This window comes from Aquarana catesbeiana, linkage group LG01 (assembly GCF_042186555.1).
Source record: "Aquarana catesbeiana isolate 2022-GZ linkage group LG01, ASM4218655v1, whole genome shotgun sequence".
In the NCBI taxonomy this organism is placed as follows: domain Eukaryota; kingdom Metazoa; phylum Chordata; class Amphibia; order Anura; family Ranidae; genus Aquarana; species Aquarana catesbeiana.
Genome location: NC_133324.1, coordinates 58336592 through 58351891, shown reverse-complemented (window position 1 = coordinate 58351891; position 15300 = coordinate 58336592). Strand labels below are relative to the sequence as shown.

At 45.5% G+C, this 15300-nt stretch overlaps 1 protein-coding gene across 2 annotated transcripts in view; it reads left to right on the top strand.

Moving 5' to 3' along the window:
• LOC141131516 (ATP synthase subunit alpha, mitochondrial) overlaps nt 1-15300 on the top strand; it is a gene marked incomplete at its 3' end in the record, with an annotated part of 126143 nt that extends 110843 nt beyond the window's left edge. For both annotated transcript variants that reach the window (XM_073618889.1, XM_073618882.1), the window contains 10 exon segments: nt 3022-3100; nt 4104-4273; nt 5027-5200; nt 6862-7028; nt 11781-11929; nt 12567-12718; nt 14134-14358; nt 14445-14552; nt 15014-15158; nt 15259-15300. In XM_073618889.1, coding sequence (XP_073474990.1) covers nt 3022-3100; nt 4104-4273; nt 5027-5200; nt 6862-7028; nt 11781-11929; nt 12567-12718; nt 14134-14358; nt 14445-14552; nt 15014-15158; nt 15259-15300 — 1411 coding nt within the window.

Sequence of the window (15300 nt, the reverse complement as noted above, 5' to 3'; positions counted from 1 at the left end):
TCCTCAGGACTGGCGTAGTGAAAAAAAAAAAAATTAAAAAAATCGATTTGCTTAAATTTTGACTCAATTTGACCTCTCAACTCGATTCAAGATTTAAATCCCCCCCCCCCCCCCCCAGCCTTACTAGACCCTCTGTCAGGTTTATATTGCTGGCTGTGTCCCCATTAGGAAATGGTTCACCCTCTCTAATTGTACTGTTGATCATTGTCCGAAATAAGGCCCCTTTCACACTTGTGCGACCTGAAAGTCGTGCAATTTTGCTGCCACTCGAAGCAATTCCTGTGTAATTTTGAGGTCTATGGACCTAAAGACGTATTAGTCAGACCAAAATAGTGCAGGGACTTGAAGTCGCACTGATATGAATGGTACTCATTGGCTATCAATGGGGTATGACTTGTCATGCGTTTTTTGCAGTCCCAAGTCGCAGGACAAGTCACAGAAGTGTGAAAGGGGCCTAAGAGGAGAATAAAGAACTGTAAAAGTTTTCCCCCCTTGGAAGAATCCCATGACCTAGTCTGGGGAAGACTGTCTTGGCCTAGGTTTCCACTATTGCGACCCTACTTTTTCGCTGCGATTTTGATGTGACCTTGAAGCAATGCCTGTGTATTGAAGTCTATGGACCTTGAGTCGCATCATCCTCACCAATGTAGTGCAGGGACTACTTTGAAGTTGCCCAGGTATGAACAGTACTCATTGGAAATCATGAGGTACAACTTGCCATGTGACTTTGCAGTCCCAAGTCGCAGGATAAGTCGCACAAGTGGAAACGGCGCCTTAGGCTCCAATTCACACTTGTGTCATGCAACTTTGGGCATCAGACTTGCATGACAAGTCGTACCCCATGTTTTCCAATGATAACATTTCATATCTGCACAAATTTTAAGTTGTATCGACTTCAAAGTAGTTCATTCGCTACTTTCGTCCGACTTTAATGCAACTTGAGGGCCATAGACTTCAATGTTAACCCCTCGGAAGTTGCATGAAAAGTCGTACATGAATGTTATACAATGCAACTTGTGTGCAGCCGTTGTTCACTCACTGGTCAAAGTCATATCCAAGTTGCACTCCAAAGTCGGCGCAACTTTGAAGTCATACAAGTGTGAATGGAGCCTTAAGCCTCGTACGCACTATCAACAGGCTGTTGGCCTAAAATCCGACCGTTAGAACGTCAGAAAATTGTTCAACTTTACGGCAACAAATGTTGGATGACAGGCTAGTAAATTTTCGGCGGACGACGGTCTGTTGTCAGATTTTCCTATTGTCTGCACACAAGTCCGTCACACAAAAGTTGAAAGTACAAACGCACATGCTCTGAATCAATGCTCACCAAAGGGTGGCGCTCAAGAGCTGAAATTCCTCCTAGTACGTCACTACGTTGGTGTTTGTTGGCTGGCAGTTGTGTAGTGTTTGTATCAAGACAAGATCCTGGCACACGCCCTTCATACAAAAGTCTGACGCTTTGTTGGCCAACAATCTGATCGTGTGTACAAGGCTTAAAGCGGAGGTCTGCTTTTTTTTTTTTTTTTTTTTTTGTCAGCAGCTACAAATACTGCAGCTGCTGACTTTTTATAATAAGGACACTTACCTGTCCAGGGCGCCCGCGATGTCGGCACCCGAAGCCAATCTATCACTCGGCTGTCGGGTGCTGCCGCCTTCATCATCAGGAGTGGAAGGCTTGTGGCTTCCCTTCCTGGTTCCCTACTGTGCATGCGCGTCTCGCTCTGCACTATCCCACTGGTCCCTGCTGTCTTCTGGGACCTGTGTCTCCCAGAAGACAGCAGGGGGCGGAGGAGTCAGAAGTGGCGTAGATACCTGCGGTTGGCTCGGGTATCTATGCACGGAAGTGGGAGCAAAATACCTGTATTGGACAGACAGGTATCTGCTCCCCCTCCCCCCTGAAAGGTGCCAAATGTGACACCGGAGGGGGGAGGAACCGGAAAAGCAGAAGTTCCATTTTTGGGTGGAGCTCCTCTTTAGGGCCGGGTTCACACCCATCCACTGTGTTAACATGCATTGTATTATATAGCCCATTCATAATGGTCCGGTGATGCTCTTCCTCTTGCAGATTGAATTGGGGCACAATCAATGACAATGCGATATTGTGAACAGAGCCTTATGTCTGGTACTCGCTGAGAAATTTTTTTTTTTTTTTACCGGTTGATATCTTCCGACATTCAGCCCGTGTGTACGGGGGCTAAAGAAGTAAATTTCCCCTCACTTTGCGATTCCTTCACTTCCTGTTGGAAGCAAAAAGGAAATCTCCCCCTCCCCAGTGGGGAGCACCCAGCAAAATATTAACTTGCAATATTCTTTCTGCATTAAGACAAAGTTTTGGTCTGTTATGTACATTTTAGGCCCTCAAATTGTACAGGACCTGCTGGTGTTGTGCAGTATAGTACATAAAGTGTGAATTTGCTGTTTTCACTTTCCAGCTAATTTAGGATGTTAGCAGGAAGTCGTAATGGTTTTGCTGCTGCAATCTAATTCTCCTTCCTTCCGTTTTTTTTTTTTTTTTTTCTTCTGACAAAGGACGGTAATGCCAAATTGGATGGTATATGACTCAGTGATGGGGAACCTTGGCACCCCCAGATGTTTTGGAGCTACATTTCCCATGATGCTTAAACACACTGCAGTGTAGTTGAGCATCATGGGAAATGTAGTTCCAAAACATCTGGGGGTGCCAGTGTTTGCCATCACCATTTACCTTCAGTCTAATCCCCGATACTGGCCAGGGGTCTTATCAGTGATTGATTAGGGAACCGATTGCGATGATACTCTGTTAGTATGTGTCGTAAGCTATGTGTCAAGCCTGTTGGGCTGTGTACAATAAGCTGGGCTTTTTCTCAAGTCAGTCATGTTGGAGAATATTATAGAAGGTTGTCTGCTCACACCTTCAAGGACAAAGTTCACAAGGTGACTTGAAGCCTGTCATTGTATCACGTCTCTCAGCCTGAAGGGCATTCATATTCCTAACTGTTTATATGAAGATATGTCAAACTTATATTATATTTTTTCCATTAGGTCTCCAAAAAAGCCTTTGGTGCAGCTTTTGTAGCAACTAGGAATATCCATGCATCTGGATCATGGCTTCAGAAGAGCGGTAAGTGCTTTTCTCTTGTGTGCAGAAGAGAATTGTTTAATGTGTCGTAATTAATTGGCAATGTTGGACACCTTCCTAGTTACTTCGAGTGTTCACCTTTACACATAATCTGCAACCTTAAAGGTCTCATGCTGTCCTCCTGTGAAGGTCAGACACGTTCATATCTCCATCTGAATAACAGACGGGGTGACAGCTGAGTTTGGTAGCAGCCTATAAATACAAGCTGATAAACAATTTGTGAGCCTAAAGCTTTTCCTGCATGTTTAGGTATGTGAAAGCATTCTTTAAAAAAAACTGCATGTAGTTTTTCACTTTCATAGTCAATTTTGAGATCTTATATGTATGTGTGTGTGTGTGTATATGTATGTATGTATTTATATATTTTTTTTGGCCTAGGTGGATGCAGCATCAGAGCAATGCTGCAGCTGTCCCCTGCTGTCTCTACTCTGAGAACCGAACACTGCCGATGGCTCGGTTCTCTCCCCTCCCCGAGCACGATGCTGCCCGTCAGTCCGCATCTCTCCTGCTCTGTTCCTACACGCTCATTGGAGCTGTGGATGGGCGGGGAGCAGCTCGCTAAGACTGCCATCAGTCAAGGCAGCTGTCAGATCCAGATTTGAGAAGTCAGGATGACGCGGTTCCTCGACTGATGGCAGTGACGTCAGCGGAGACCGGACTTCAGCCCGCTCTCCGCTGAAAACTGGTCGCAGGAGTGCAAAACTAATTGCACTTCCGTGACCCTTAGGGGAAGCCCAGCCAAAGGAGCTCAGGCTGGATTTCTCTTTAAAAAAATATATATCCCTTGCAGTGGTAAATGTTAATGGGTGTTGGATTACTAACCTGGATATAATTTCTCACCTGTGAGGATTTTAATGTTTTATGTATTTGTTCAGTTTCTAGATGGTTTGTAGTTTAGACAAGTATCAGATTGTGTCTTAGTTTTGTTAGTTTTTAGACTTGTTGGCCTCTTTTTGCTTTACTGAAAAGCCTCCATATTCTGCAGGTACTGCCGAGGTATCCTCCATCCTGGAAGAACGTATTCTGGGTGCAGACACCAGCGCTGAACTGGAAGAGACTGGCCGAGTGCTTTCCATTGGTGATGGTATTGCCCGTGTCTATGGTCTCAGAAATGTCCAGGCTGAAGAGATGGTGGAATTCTCCTCGGGGTTGAAGGTACATTTATTTTTTTGTAGGTGGTTGGGGGGGCAGCCTGTGTAATTGGTGCCTCTTTGAGGACCAGAAGGGAGAGCTTGGGAAGTACTTTTTAACTCCAGATAATTAGTGGGTGACCTCTGGAAGTTCAGCCTGTACCAGTGCTGGGACCCATAGCTGCTATCCAAGTGACTTTTTAAAAACTGCACTGGGGCAAGAAGTAAACTGGAAGAAAAGTCATTCTAACCCTGCCCCCCCCTCCCCCCCAATTCTAAGCCTAATCTATCTAGCCCTGTAAAGCGGGGGGGGGGGGGGGGGCGGGCTATGCTATTGCTCATTTTGAAGACGCTCAGCCAATGGCTCCCACTGCTGCTGAGCCTCCAATGAGACTGAAGAGAAGAGCAAAGCGTCTGCAGACAGGCACAGCACTGGATGGAGACCCGGCTCAAGTAACGAGGCGCTGACATGGGAAGGTTTTTTTTTGTTTTTTGTTTTTTTTATTTAATGTAGAGCATGCATTAAGGTACCAACCTTTTACCTGTACAACCACTTCATCCTATATATAATCTTCTAAATTGAGAATGAGGGATCCTGAGAACCCATTTACAGTTATCTGTTGTGTGTTGCATTTAGCCAACCCATTGAAATGTTTCATTGGTTTAGTTCACGTGCCAGTGAAAATGGCTCCAGGTTGTCTACATGCCTTTTTTTTTTTTTTTTTTTTTTTTTTTTTTTTTTGAGGCTTCCTGTGAATCTGTATTCTTTTTCCACTAGGGTATGTCCTTGAACTTGGAGCCAGACAATGTTGGTGTTGTGGTGTTCGGTAATGACAAGCTCATCAAGGAGGGAGACCTTGTGAAGAGAACTGGTGCCATTGTAGATGTACCTGTTGGTGAGGAGCTGCTGGGACGTGTTGTAGATGCCCTTGGTAACGCCATTGATGGCAAGGTAATCCTATCACATCCGTCTTTAATTCATGTTTACCAGTAATCTAAGGATGTGCCCATTTGGAATTGCAACTTGGGTCAAGTTTGACCTTTCAGAGTGATGGCTTCAGTATACCAAGTTATCCTTGAGTGCCCCAAATACACATTTTTATTAATCTGTGGTAGTGTTTATCCAAACAAGTTGGCTGAGCTTTGATAGGTTTTCTGATCAAATTCAAATCTTAATCCTATTGATTCTTTACCCCGGACAACCTAGATATTAGTTTCTTATGTTAGCCTTGTCCTCTTGGGAATTCAGCCCATCAATCACCTGACAGCAGGTTCTTTTGTTTTTGCTTTTCATTTTAAAGGAAAAAAAAAAGCAAGACAAAGCCAGCGACCATGGAAATTGATGGGGCCCGCTTCCAAGTTTTTTGTGTCCCAGGTACTCATCAGAGCAACTAAGCTTGGAGTACCAGGCCCTGAAGATGCCTGCTCTGGGGCAAGTGCCTGTTTTAAAAGATTTAGGCCTGGGAGTATGTAATGTCTTGACTCTTATAAACATTAACTACTTTCTGAGGTCATTGTACTGCGGCAGGTCTGCTTGTTCCTCACACGAATCGTCATTGTCGGCTCGGGCCAGCGGTTGGGGTGGACTCAGGGCGCTTTGCCGCCGGTGTCCATCTACGATATAGCGCGGTCCTTTACCCTGTAGGGTCCTGACGCGCTTACAAACACATATATTGGCAAATTTTTAGACTGTGTCTAACCTACCAGCATGTCTTTGGAGTGTGGGAGGAAACCCGCACAGGGAGAACATGCAAACTCCAGGCAGATGGTGTCGTGGTCGGGTTTTGAACCAGTGACTCTTTTGCTGCTAGGTGAAAGTGCTACCCACTACACCACTGTTCCTGCCCCTTACCCGCGATCTTTCGTGCAGTGACAGAACGGGGATCTGCCTGTGTAAACAAGGTATATCTCTGTTCTGACAGGGGCGATCACACAGATCCTGTCTTTTCGGATCTGTTTCCCCAGGCAGCCCATCCCCATACAGTTAGAACACATTTAACCCCTTCCCTGCCAGTGTCATAAGTACAATAACTGCATATTTTTAGCACTGATTACTGTTATGTCACAGGTTCCCAAAAAAGTGACAAAGGTGTCAGGTGTCCGATCTGTCCACCGCAATGTTGCAGTCCCACTAAAAATCGCAACTCGCCGACGTTACTAGTAAGATAAATGCCAAAAATCTATTCCCTGTTTTGTAGAAGCTAACTGTTGCGCAAACTGATCAATATATGCTTATTGTGGGGTGTTTTTGAAAAAAAGAAAAGTAGAATTGTATGTATTCTCTCTCGGCCTAAACTTTTTTTTTTTTTTTTTTTTTTTTTTGGGAAATTTGTTTATAGCAAAAAGTAAAAATCGCAGAGGTGATCAAATGCCACCGAGAGCCATTTGTGGTAAAATGTCAATTTTTGTTTGGGTACAACGTCGCACAATTGTCCAAGTGACCGTGCCGTATCACAAAAAATGGCCTAGTCATTAAGGGGGAAATAATCTTCCGGTGGTTGATAAAACAAATTTATACGTAAAAGAAAAAGCTACATGTATGGGTGGGGTTTTTTATTTCACTAGTGCATATCTTGAAGGGTGAATCGACTTTTTTTTTCCCCCTTCTTAAAGGGTCCACTTGGCTCAAAGATCCGGAGAAGAGTGGGTCTGAAGGCCCCTGGCATTATCCCTCGTATTTCTGTGAGGGAGCCCATGCAGACAGGTATCAAGGCTGTGGACAGTTTGGTGCCTATTGGCCGTGGCCAGCGTGAGCTGATCATTGGTGACAGACAGACTGGGTAAGCTTAAGTCCATACGTATGTCAAAATGGTGTTTCTGTAAATTCCTTACTGACTTGTTCCCCATCATTTTCTGGCCCTGTGCATAAAATGGTAAGGCGGGGGGGTGATGATCACTGCTTGACTTCTGTTCCAGAAACAGTCTTCAATCATTCTAACTTTCCCCACTCTACTAAAAATGTTCTGCCAAGGGAAGTAAGGGTGGTCATCTCTGATATTGACCCACAACCATAAATCTCCCCTTTTTTGATGATTTAAAAAAAAAGCTAAGTAGGTGTTTGGGTTTGGTCTTTAATGTATCGGTCACAAATGTAAAGGTCAGGGTGTGATGATTGACCAAATCAGATGAACACCATCACTCTAGCACTGCACAGAGCTTGTTCAAGGTAGCTATACAAGAAACTAATACTTTCTGAAGACCGGTATGTACAGGCCCTTGCCTGCAATGTAATACTTGGCCTTAGAGGCATTTTATCATGGCATGCAGTTTGTTTCTTGCCTTGGTATGCTGTTTGTCCCCCCCTCCCTCCTCCTGTCAGAGGAGGAGAGCAGCCGCCAGAGATCGGAGCGGCTGGTCTCTGTGCGGGGGGGTGGGGGGGTGTTCTCCTGTCTCTCACTCCCGCCCAAGCCTGTCTCCATCTGTTCTGTTGTACACTTATGGAGGGGAGGTTGTCCTGGGGGGTCTGTACTAATGGAGGGGAGGTTGTCCTGGGGGGTCTGTACTAATGGGGGAGGGGTTTGTCCTGAGGCGGTCTGTACTAATGGAGGAGGGGTTTGTCCTGGGATGTCTGTACTAGTAAAGGGGGAGTTTGTCCTGGGATGTCTGTACTAGTGAAGGGGGAGTTTGTCCTGGGATGTCTGTACTAGTGAAGGGGGGGGAGTTTGTCCTGGGATGTCTGTACTAGTGAAGGGGGGGGGGTTGTCCTGGGATGTCTGTACTAGTGAAGGGGGGGGGGGTGGTTTGTCCTGGGACTTCTGTACTAGTGAAGGGGGGGGGGGGGGGGTGGTTTGTCCTGGGACTTCTGTACTAGTGAAGGGGGGGGGGTTGTCCTGGGATGTCTATACTAGTGAAGGGGGGGGGGGGGGGTTGTCCTGGGATGTCTGTACTAGTGAAGGGGGGGTTTGTCCTGGGATGTCTGTACTAGTGAAGGGGGGGTTTGTCCTGGGATGTCTGTACTAGTGAAGGGGGGGGGTTTGTCCTGGGATGTCTGTACTAGTGAAGGGGGGGGGTTTGTCCTGGGATGTCTGTACTAGTGAAGGAGGGGGGTTTGTCCTGGGATGTCTGTACTAGTGAAGGGGGGGGGGTTGTCCTGGGATGTCTGTACTAGTGAAGGGGGGGGGGTTGTCCTGGGATGTCTGTACTAGTGAAGGGGGGGGGTTTGTCCTGGGATGTCTGTACTAGTGAAGGGGGGGGGGTTTGTCCTGGGATGTCTGTACTAGTGAAGGGGGGGGGGTTTGTCCTGGGATGTCTGTACTAGTGAAGGGGGGGGGTTTGTCCTGGGATGTCTGTACTAGTGAAGGGGGGGGGGTTTGTCCTGGGATGTCTGTACTAGTGAAGGGGGGGGGGTTTGTCCTGGGATGTCTGTACTAGTGAAGGGGGGGGGGTTTGTCCTGGGATGTCTGTACTAGTGAAGGGGGGGGGTTTGTCCTGGGATGTCTGTACTAGTGAAGGGGGGGGGTTTGTCCTGGGATGTCTGTACTAGTGAAGGGGGGGGGTTTGTCCTGGGATGTCTGTACTAGTGAAGGGGGGGGGGTTTGTCCTGGGATGTCTGTACTAGTGAAGGGGGGGGGGGGTTTGTCCTGGGATGTCTGTACTAGTGAAGGGGGGGGGGGTTTGTCCTGGGATGTCTGTACTAGTGAAGGGGGGGGGGGTTTGTCCTGGGATGTCTGTACTAGTGAAGGGGGGGGGGGTTTGTCCTGGGATGTCTGTACTAATGGAGGGGGCGTTGTCCTTGGGGGGGGGGTTGTACTAATGGAGGGGGTGTTTGACCTGGGGGGGGGGGGTCTACACCCAGGAAAGTACACCCAGGGCTCCAGAGGGAGAGGGCAGTGCTGAGGGAACACCATTAGAGAGAGAACCCTGCTGCCCTGCGCCACCAGAGGGAAAGCCACACAGCCTAGCGCCATCCCTGGTGGAGAAAGGAATGCATTCATTGCAGGAATACAGATCTGGGTGCTACCCAGCAGAGTTGCCAAGAGCAATTCAGAGTGAGCAGACTCCTGATCAGGGGAACCATTGCTGGGTCAGGTGAGAGGGCCGATCGCCCATTATCTACTAATGTCCATAGGAACTGCAGTCTCCGACCGTCTCTTGTATCATGTCTGCAATCTCTGACCATCTCCTGTACTATGATTGCAGTCTCTGACCATCTCTTGTATCACGTCTGCAGTCTTTGACCGTATTATGTCTGGGGGCTCTTTCTGGTGGTGTGTGTGGGGGGGGGGGGGAGGCGGCATTGAAGGGCCCGGCCTTGGGGCAACAAAGGGAGTAAATCCGGGCCTGTATGTTGGGCACATGTTATGGTTAAATACAATGTTCACTGCTCTTCTAGACCAAACCCTTGCCTTCTGCATCATAAATAATGACCACTTTCAGTCTGTAATCTCTCCTTTTGGCAAGATTCACATCTACACAGCTCTGTGTGCTGGAATACCTGCGTTTCCTGCAAAGAAATTCCCTGAAGATTATTATTAATAATAATAATAATAATATTATGGGCCTCACTAAAACCACATGGTGAACCATGAGTCAATGGCACCTCTGCACTTTTTTTTTTTTTTTTTTTTTTTTTAAGTTCAACTTTTGGAACATGTTTTAGGGTGTAACCTGTTCCAGATCCCCTGATCTCCCCCTCAGTGTGACAGCGAGCAGGGGATCTTCTCCTTGCACCCGCTGTCACAATTTTCAAAGTGAGGCTCGGGCCTGTATCATTTATTCAGTTACCAATGAACGCACTACAAATAGTCATCCATTGCGGCTGACGGCTTGTAGCTCTGAATGAATTGCAATGGTGCTGAATGCTGTGGTAGTTCTTTCACAAGCTCTGCAGCTTTCAAGCAGACAACCCGTATGGAGGTGCAGCTTAATGCTAGGGCTGAAACAACTAATCGATTAATCGACAACTAATCGATTATGAAATTAATCGATTATGAAAATAGTAATCGATTACTCGGCCAGTAATATAATGGGGTAGAAAAAAAACTAAAACGAGCCCTTTATAGTACAAAAAGAGCAAATAATCGCTACTGTAGATGTTACTTTCACAGTTCTACAGTAAAAAAATGAACCCCTTACAGTAGTGATTATCTGCTTTTTTTTTTTTTTTTTTTTTTTTTTTTTTTTTTTTTTTGTACTATAAAGGGCTAATTTTAGTTTTTTTAACCCCCATTATGTTACTAAACGTCTTAGGCCTGGTTCACATCTATGTGTTTTTTGGTGCTTTTTTGCAGAAGCGCACTGCAGTTCATTAACATGGTTTCCTATTGGACACGTTCACATCTATGCTTTTTTCAGCCGCTGAGTATTTGGAAAGGGTCAGGGACCTTTTTTTGTAGCGCAAAAACGGTGCTTTTTTGTTTCAATATACTTCAATGGAGAAGCTGCTGAAAAGCATTTAATGCGTTTTTGCAGCAATTTGTGTTTTTTAATCTGCCCAACAACAAATTTGCCAAAAAATGCAAAAACGCAAATCGCCGCAAAATCCAGTGCGCAAAAATCAAAACGCACAGCAAAAAAGCACCGAGCCTTATTCTGGCCACACGGATCAATTTTCAGACGAGAATATTCAGCCGAAAAATCTTTGTACGTTCGCTGAATGAAAGAATGTTTGAAATTTTCACTTGTTTTTAACACACTGTTTTTAAAATGAATGCAATTTCTGAACGAAAACCACATACACTGTCTGAAAATTCCTTTGACCAAGAAGTTTTCTATTTCCAAATTTTCCGGTCACTGTGGTTGAAAATGAACTTCGACTTGACCCCACTAACGATTAGAGAATCAAACGAATGTTCTTAAAATGAAATTTTTTTTTTTGAAGGAAGACATTTGATCTCTGAGTCTGATAATATTTATCAGATTTACCCTTTAATAGTATGTACAGTATATCTCTTCTCTAACAGTGTATACAGTATATCTCCTCTAAAAGTATATACAGTATATCTCTTCTGTTATTGTCAGAGTGGATTCGATATTTTGCTCCCTAACCATATATATAGTTCGTTATTTATATTTACCGCTGCATAGGGATATTTAAGAATAAATTGCCTTTTTTTTCTTTACATATTAACTAAATTATACACCACACTTTTTTTTAAGGTTATTAATCGATTAATCGAAACAATCGGCCAACTAATCGATTATGAAAATAATCGTTAGTTGCAGCCCTACTTAATGCTACAGGGCTTGTCTGCTGCAGTCTGACATTACACCCCTGATCACAGGTGCGATGCTTGTCAGGCTCCTGCAGGACAAAAAAATCAATGCACTTTGTTTTTTTTTCCTGCAAAAATGTGCATTTATTTTCTAAAAGTTTTTGGCTTTTAAAGCAGAATGCTTTAAAACCCACACAGATTTGAACCTTGTTTTAGTGTGGCATTACAAACAATTTGAGTGTTAATCTTCAATGTTTAGTAAGGGTTGAAATGGATGGAGCTTTTCTGGGGGGGGGGGGGGGGTGTCTACTTAATAATGCATGCAGGTGCCTTCCAGTTCTTTGAACTTATTTTGCTTTTGTGCCAATTGGTTCACAGCAAAACTGCCATTGCTATTGATACCATCATCAACCAGAAGAGGTTTAACGATGGAACCGATGAGAAGAAGAAACTGTACTGTATCTATGTGGCTATTGGGCAGAAGAGATCCACCGTGGCTCAGCTTGTGAAGAGGTTGACTGATGCAGGTAGAGCACAGGCTGTATTAGCTTAAATGAGTGGTGTGGGGTTTCTGGGGGGTGTGTGTGTCAGGCGATCAGGTAGGCCAAGGGGCCTATGAAGTAAAACAATGGCCTCCCATTAATTTAAAATTTGCTGCAGCAGTCCCACAAATACCTGTTAGTCCGGCCAGTAAAGGGCACATAATGCAGTTTCCATTGATGGGGAATTACATGGGGTGCATTACTTTGTAACTGGATTTGGGGCTTGTCAATCATACTGGAGCCTTTAGATCAGGGGTAGGCAACCTGGGGCCCTCCAGCTGTTGTGGAACTTCATTGAGGCATTGCAAGGCTGGCAGTTACAATTACTCCCAGAGGCATGATGGGACTTGTAGTTCTGCAACAGCTGGAGGGCCCCAGGATGCCTACCCCTGCTTAAGATGTACTTTTAACGAGCTTATATGAAGCACAGTGCTGGTGCTGAAGTTATCTAACAAAACTGTTACTATGATTTACCACACTCTGTACACTTAACATGAATGTATAAACCTGATGCCTTCTGAAAATTGTCAGGTCTAGGAGTGACTGTTGCATGCAGAATGTGTTGAAATTGTCGCAAGCGTGGTAGTCTTGCCCTGCACTAATTTTACGGTTTTGACCTTAGATGCCATGAAATACACAATTGTGGTGTCTGCCACCGCCTCTGACGCTGCTCCCCTGCAGTACCTGGCTCCATACTCTGGCTGCTCTATGGGAGAATACTTCAGAGACAATGGAAAACACGCTCTGATCATCTATGACGATTTATCCAAACAGGTATGCATTATCCCAGTTTTCAAAGAATCCGGTTTATCCAAAAACAAATGCCTTGAGAGCTATCTACTTTTCCAACTGGATATGTAAGTCTTCATAGATTGCTAAAGTTGAATGCCAGTTGTCCATCTGAAGCTGGCCAAAATATCATCTGCCCAGATTTTCTGCAAATGTCGAACTTTTCTTTATTCAGAACTGTATTGGAAAAATGACCCAATCACATCTGAAATGTTTAGTCTGACCTTTTTGATCAGGAAGACAGCCCCCTCCTGAACCTTACATAATGCAGCAGCTGGCCATATTTGCAGTCGCTAGTTCCCTTTTTACTTAGAGGGAGTCCCGCGAATAAAAAAAAAAAAAATTAAATGTCAGCCGCTTCATATACTGCAGCTGCTGACTTTTAAAATAAGGACACTTGCCTGTCTCAGGGTCCAGCGATGTCGGCACCCGAGGCCGAACCGTCGCTCGGCTCTCAGGTGCTGCCGCCGCCATCTTCTGTAAGGGAATCAGGAAATGAAGCCTTGCGGCTTCACTTCCCGGTTCCCTACTGCGCATGCGTGAGTCGCGCTGCGCAATCAGAACGGTCCCTGCTCTCTCTCGGCTACCCGTGTGTGTCCCAGCAGACAGCACGGGGGGGGGACGGGAAGTGGCGTAGACTCCCGTGGGAGTCTACGCCTGGAAGTGGGGGCGAATACCTCTATTAGACGGGTATCTGCACCCACCTCCCCCCAGAAAGGTGCCAAATGTGACACCAGAGGGGGGGAGGGTTCCAAAAAGCCGAGGTTCAATTTTTGTGTGAACCTCCGCTTTAATATCACCTTTTTGAGATCCTTTAGCCCATTCCCCCCCCCCCCCCCCCGTCACACGGTACGACTTGTCACACGATTTGACAGTTCCACATTGGATGACAAGTCACACACTATTGAATGTGGTCAAATCTGTGTGACTGACAAAAATCCAATTTTTTTTTTTTTTTTTTTTAAAGTAGTTCTTGCACTTTTTACAAGTTCCGGTGTGGCTTGCATAGACTTCTGTGCATGAATTCGCACTGATGTCTTCTAAGTTGCACCTGAAATGGCACTGAATTTCTTCTCTAAAATCCTGCTACTTCAAGTGAAGTAGCACTATTTCATTGTCACAAACACGTGACTGGTGTGGTGTTATGGTAAAGCTGAGTGTCTTGTAAAGTATTCACTAAAAATGAATATAAAGCTTGCTTATGGGAGGATTCTGGCGAGCTTGATTTCACTTTGATTTGCTACGGTAGTTTCATTGTCTGGAGTGTGGTATGACCCACCTGCCTACCTCCAAAACTGAAGCAACTGGTGAAAGAGGAAAAAGTGGCTTGTTGGGCACATTACGTAACAATACCTGCGATTGCTATGATTCTGGCTTTGTAACATATCCTGTTTCTGCAGGCTGTGGCCTATCGTCAGATGTCTCTGCTGCTGCGTCGTCCTCCCGGTCGTGAGGCTTACCCTGGTGATGTGTTCTACCTCCATTCCCGTCTGCTGGAGAGAGCTGCCAAGATGAACGACCAGTTCGGAGGAGGCTCTTTGACTGCTCTCCCCGTCATTGAGACACAGGCCGGTGATGTGTCTGCTTACATCCCAACAAATGTCATCTCCATCACTGATGGACAGGTAAGTGGCTGCTTACACTGGTTTCAGGACATTCGTTGTCTGTTTTATTTTTGCTCCAACATTCCAATCATCTCCCTTTTTTATAGATCTTCTTGGAGACTGAGCTGTTTTACAAAGGTATCCGACCTGCTATCAACGTCGGTCTGTCTGTGTCCCGTGTAGGTTCCGCTGCCCAGACCAAAGCCATGAAACAGGTGAGTCCAAGTCAACTGTTTACTGTGGATTTTCTTGTGCTTACCAACTAGTGCTTTAAAGGATAGGATCAGCCTTCGTAACATGTTAATGCAACATGTTACTACAGCTTCCCTCACATCCTGTGCCCCCTGGTGACATGCAGGGCCTGCTCTCTCCCATAGCCAGTGTTGCATTTTTAAAATTGGCGTGGCTGCGTAGAGCTTTGCCTGGACAGCTGTAATTCAATCAGATATCTGAATGAATGACACAAGTCCCATGTGCCATTGTGGCAGGCGGATGTGTAGTTTTAGTGGACTTTGAGCATGCTTATCAGCACTCGTCCATTCACTCTTCCCTCAGCTCTCAAACTGACAGCCCATGTGGAGATATGGGCACAGCTGTAGGAGATTCTTCATGAGCCTGACTTTGCACCTGCAACTCTCTGTAGGCTTTTGAAAAATAATTTTTTTTTTTTCTCTAGGTGGCCGGTACCATGAAGCTGGAGCTGGCTCAGTACCGTGAGGTCGCAGCTTTTGCCCAGTTTGGCTCTGATTTGGATGCTGCTACCCAGCAGCTGTTGAACCGTGGTGTGCGTCTGACTGAGCTGCTGAAGCAAGGGCAGTATGGTAAGCTAAACTTTGGCCTCTGGTCTTCTGTCTGAAGATAATGTTTTCTATAATGTTTTTCCCAATTTCTGTGTGTATTTAATCTCTGCTGTTTTTGCAGTTCCCATGGCCATTGAAGAACAGGTAGCAGTTATCTATGCTG